At 42.7% G+C, this 5,137-nt stretch overlaps 1 protein-coding gene across 1 annotated transcript in view; it reads right to left on the reverse strand.

The window, feature by feature from the left end:
* The window catches only part of LOC311245935 (autotaxin-like), a 65,961-nt gene that overhangs the window by 49,976 nt on the left and 10,848 nt on the right, over window positions 1-5,137 (reverse strand). The window contains exons 6-9 of the mRNA XM_084335959.1: window positions 4,530-4,638; window positions 4,242-4,367; window positions 3,936-3,967; window positions 1,079-1,206 (exon numbers count right to left, since the gene is read on the reverse strand). Coding sequence (XP_084192085.1) covers window positions 1,079-1,206; window positions 3,936-3,967; window positions 4,242-4,367; window positions 4,530-4,638 — 395 coding nt within the window. The remainder of the gene's footprint in view (window positions 1-1,078; window positions 1,207-3,935; window positions 3,968-4,241; window positions 4,368-4,529; window positions 4,639-5,137) is intronic.

Here is a 5,137-nt window from a genome sequence, read left to right on the forward strand (position 1 = left end):
GTTCCATAACACCCCCTATCTGACGTCCATGTTCCATAACGCCCCCTATCTGATGTCCATGTTCCATAACACCCCCTATCTGACTTCCATGTTCCATAACACCCCCTATCTGACGTCCATGTTCCATAACGCCCCCTATCTGACGTCCATGTTCCATAACACCCCCTATCTGACTTCCATGTTCCATAACACCCCCTATCTGACGTCCATGTTCCATAACGCCCCCTATCTGACGTCCATGTTCCATAACGCCCCCTATCTGACATCCATGTTCCATAACGCCCCCTATCTGACGCCCATGTTCCATAACACCCACCTATCTGACGTCCATGTTCCATAACACCCCCTATCTGACTTCCATGTTCCATAACACCCACCTATCTGACGTCCATGTTCCATAACACCCCCCTATCTGACTTCCATGTTCCATAACACCCCCTATCTGACTTCCATGTTCCATAACACCCCCTATCTGACTTCCATGTTCCATAACGCCCCCCTATCTGACGTCCATGTTCCATAACACCCCCTATCTGACTTCCATGTTCCATAACACCCCCCTATCTGACATCCATGTTCCATAACACCCCCCTATCTGACGTCCATGTTCCATAACGCCCCCTATCTGACTTCCATGTTCCATAACACCCCCTATCTGACTTCCATGTTCCATAACGCCCCCTATCTGACTTCCATGTTCCATAACACCCCCTATCTGACTTCCATGTTCCATAACACCCCCTATCTGACTTCCATGTTCCATAACACCCCTATCTGACTTCCATGTTCCATAACACCCCCCTATCTGACATCCATGTTCCATAACACCCCTATCTGACATCCATGTTCCATAACGCCCCCCTATCTGACGTCCATGTTCCATAACACCCCCCTATCTGATGTCCATGTTCCATAACGCCTCCCTATCTGATGTCCATGTTCCATAACGCCTCCCTATCTGACGTCCATGTTCCATAACGCCCCCTATCTGACGTCCATATTTCAGATGTCACACGATGTCACACGATGTCACACGATGTCACGTGATGTCACACGGTGTCACACGGTGTCACGTTACCTGGCTATGTGCCACTTCCTCTCCACCAGCAGGTGGATGTCCTCGATGCGTCTGTTGTGGGCGTAGTGGAGCCTCTTGGGCAGGTGCTGCTTCAGGTAGGCCTTGAAGTGCTGGTCTGACCTCCTGCACTGAGAGACCAAGCAGAACCCATAAGATAATTTTTAAATAGGCCAGGGCCCTCATTTATCAACGTTGCGTACGCACAGATATGTGCGTAACCCGTGCGTACGATCATTTCTAAGCAAAGTGTGTGACTTATCAATTTGAACGTGAACTTGACTTTGTGCGTATATTTACGCTCAGCTCAGGGTAGGTCTGGGCGATAAAACGATAACGATAACTATCGCGATAAATTATTTCCTCGAAATAAACATGAAACGTGGTCGCAAAGTTTAGATATATCAATTTTCCAAGCTTGGATATGAGCACACGCACTAACAACCAATCAGTGAAGGAGATGGCCGACAGCGAAGGAGACCCGCGCTGCACCTCTGGGTAGAGAGGTAGGACTCCAGTAGTAAACAAGGCTGGCTAGGATAATTAGCTTGCACGCCGCTATTTTATAGTTTACGTGCTGAGTGGGTGTGTGGCGTGAATTCTGAGGCCACGGTTAGAGTAGTGTGGGGTATGCGGTGGACGTCGTTGCAATGTATTGGGGCTGAACGGAGTATTTTAGGGTGATAGTTAGTACATTGTCATGGGATACACCGCTTGCTCTGGCTAACTGCTAACGTGCGCGGACTGATGACGACATCAACTCGAGACATTCGCAGCAGCAAAACAAGTCTATTAATAGCCCGTCCATCGGCGCTGGGAATAAGAAGTTAATTAAACTTGACAGAAATTATATTGACGATAATTATCGATATCGAGTTATATGAAAATAATTTTATAATTTTATCGCAATAACGTTTTTGGCCATATCGCCCAGCCCTAGCTCAGGGCATGCGTACCTGGCGCCCGGCGGTAGAATATGGATACTGCAGACGGACGGCATATGCTCTCATCAGTTTCATGCATTAGTTTCAACGCGGAAATAAGCTTTTGTTCATTAGTTTGACTGACGTGTTCTGTATGACCCCCGTAATTCATTATGGTTAATTGTAAAATAGCAACAGTAGTGTAATTATGGTCAAAACCCTATAAATAGCATTTGGAATAATAGGTCTTTCCTTCTGAATGAATGCAGCATGGTTTATATATAGCGTTATCGGAATATACGCGTAACTCAACTCGTTATTATTTTGCGCATAGATTGCAGAAATACGGGAACGTTTTGATTATATTTAAAAGGCTTTGCCATTGTTAAACGAAACAAGTGGAATTTCGAAGCTGTAAGCAAAATACAAGTCATATGAACACCCACTATATAGTGTTCTTCCCCCTTCCTACTGTATAAGAAAGAATAAAAAATGCATTGCAACGAGAACAGAGGTTATTTGTTGAGTTTATGTGTATTACAAAACCCTTGCAATAAATGTGTCTTAAATGAATGAAAAGCATACATGCTCTGGATACAGGTAGCATATATCGTGTGGGTGATATGACTTGTATTCTGCTTGCAGCTTCGAAATTCCACTTATTTCGTTTTGTGTCAAAGCCTTTTAAATATAAATCAAAACGTTCCCGTGTTTCTGCAATCTATGCGCAAAATAATAACGAGTTGAGTTCTAACAAAGAACGTATTACATGCTGGGTAGGCTGATAGAGTAAACTGTAAATGAAATAGCCTATAACATTATGAAGGATAGGCTATGATAGCAGGGTCTTCCCAACCTTTATTCCCCAGAGCCCCACGATTCTTGGGAGACATATAGGAATATGATATGATATATTATATATGTGCAAGTTACTGTTGCATAATGTAGGCTATGGCTGCTATTATATGTAATTCATATAGGCTACCTAATACCGACAACAAAATAGATTGTATGCCTCTACAAATCATATGCAGGTAGAACATTGACGGAAAATCCGTCGCGATTTGTAAAAAAATTTAGGAGAACTTTAATCCCTGGGTATTAATAGAACAAAACGGAAAAAGGCAGTCATATTCCAGCACGGTCTTTATTAGTTAATATGGTCTTTAAGTTAATAGATATCATATCCGACATCACCGTACGTGTACATGTCTGTCAGCCTGTCTGACACGTATTTCTCCCATAACACGCTTCTAAAATCTGTGCTTACGAACGAAAGTAGAACACTTTCTAAGAACTGTTGATAAATGAGGGCCCAGGGCTGTACAATGGACCTGTCTCAAACCCTGCCCTCTTTTCTTGATCCTCCAATCACAACTGTCGCTTACCTCGGACAAACCAAGTTTGTCCGAGGTAAGCGACAGTTGTGATTGGAGGATCAAGAAAAGAGGGCAGGGTTTGAGACAGGTCCATTGTTCACGATGTGGTCGGGTATAATGCACTAATTAGAAAGAAAATAACAATACAGAGGGATGGAATATTTAGCAGCGCTGTGCAATTGAGCAGTAATGTGCAACAGTGAAGAATGAGGGCTGCAAAAAATGTGAATCCAGGATAATGAAGACTGAGTAAAGGATCATGTGAAGATGCTCAACTGACTACAGATCAGATTTGGAACGGAACTCAGAGAAATGTTGCCAATTATGAATTGTGAGTTAACACAGAGAATACATAACATTGATTGAGCCGTGTTATTGCTACGTGAGGTGGTTGTTGTTGTTGTTGTTGTTGTTGTTGTTGTTATTGTTTTGATGACAAGGAAACAAATGAGAAACACAACCCTGTTTCTGAACAGAAACACGTTAAACCTGTTAAATCACGTAAAATATGAAAAGACAAAAGAAATGAGAGCGGAGAGAAAGATAAGCAATACTCACAGTGAGATTAGCAACAACAGATCGGGGGTCGTCTGATAAATAGAAACACAAATACAAACAAGGTCAGTCTTTTTAGATTAGATTAGATTCAACGGGAGATTCCAACAAACCAGAGTGCAAATGTAACAGTAAAACTACAGACGGTTAACCTTTCGCTACCACACTACAGAAGGTTAACACTTTCACTACCACACTACAGAAGGTTAACACTTTCACTACCACACTCCAGAAGGTTAACCCTTTCACTTGGTATTCAGAATTGTTATTTGACTTCCTATCTCTTTTATCCCTCCTCTCCTTCCTTACATTTAGGGTTGTTGGGGAACTTGGAGCGGATCCTGCCAAGCGACCCGGGGACCAGGATGATGTCATCAACGTTGGACAGGTAGTTACTGAGGAACTCTGTTCTATCGCAGCTGGCCTCTTCCATACCTGAGGAGAGACGCACAGGTGAGTGAGTGAGTGAGTGAGTGAGTGAGTGAGTGAGTGAGTGAGTGAGTGAGTGAGTGAGTGAGTGAGTGAGTGAGTGAGTGAGTGAGTGAGTGAGTGAGTGAGTGAGTGAGTGAGTGAGTGAGTGAGTGAGTGTGTGGTTACCATGGTCCCCCACCATGATGATGTTGACACAGTGGTGGAGTCTCATCTGCTTCAGGCCGTCCATCAGTTGGCCGATGATCCTGTCAATCGTCCTCAGAGGGTTGTTCAACTGGAACATACAGGAACAAGCATGACTGTGTGAGTTTAATTGTATGAGAGAGAGAGAGAGAGAGAGAGAGAGAGAGAGAGAGAGAGAGAGAGAGAGAGAGAAGAGAGAGAGAGAGAGAGAGAGAGAGAGAGAGAGAGAGAGAGAGAGAGAGAACGTGAGAGATAGAGAGAGACAGTGAGATTTCTTTCTTTATTTCTTTATTTCAGATCCCCATTAGTCACTGCCTCAGCAGCGACTATTCTTCATGGGGTCTGGATCCAAACATATAAAATTAAACAAGAATAATCAATAAAACAACATAAAAACAAAACAAATATCAATAAAACACCAATAAAATATACAAACTATTATAGAACATTAAACCAATCAAAATCAGAGATACAAACAAATATGTATGCCAAATTTTCGAATAGAACAATAACAAATATCAATAAAACAACAAATATAAATAAAACAACAAACGAAGACATCTCAGAGAAAACTAAAACGTGTTCAAAAA

This window comes from Notolepis coatsorum (genome assembly GCF_963971535.1).
Source record: "Notolepis coatsorum genome assembly, chromosome: 19".
NCBI lineage: Eukaryota > Metazoa > Chordata > Actinopteri > Aulopiformes > Paralepididae > Notolepis > Notolepis coatsorum.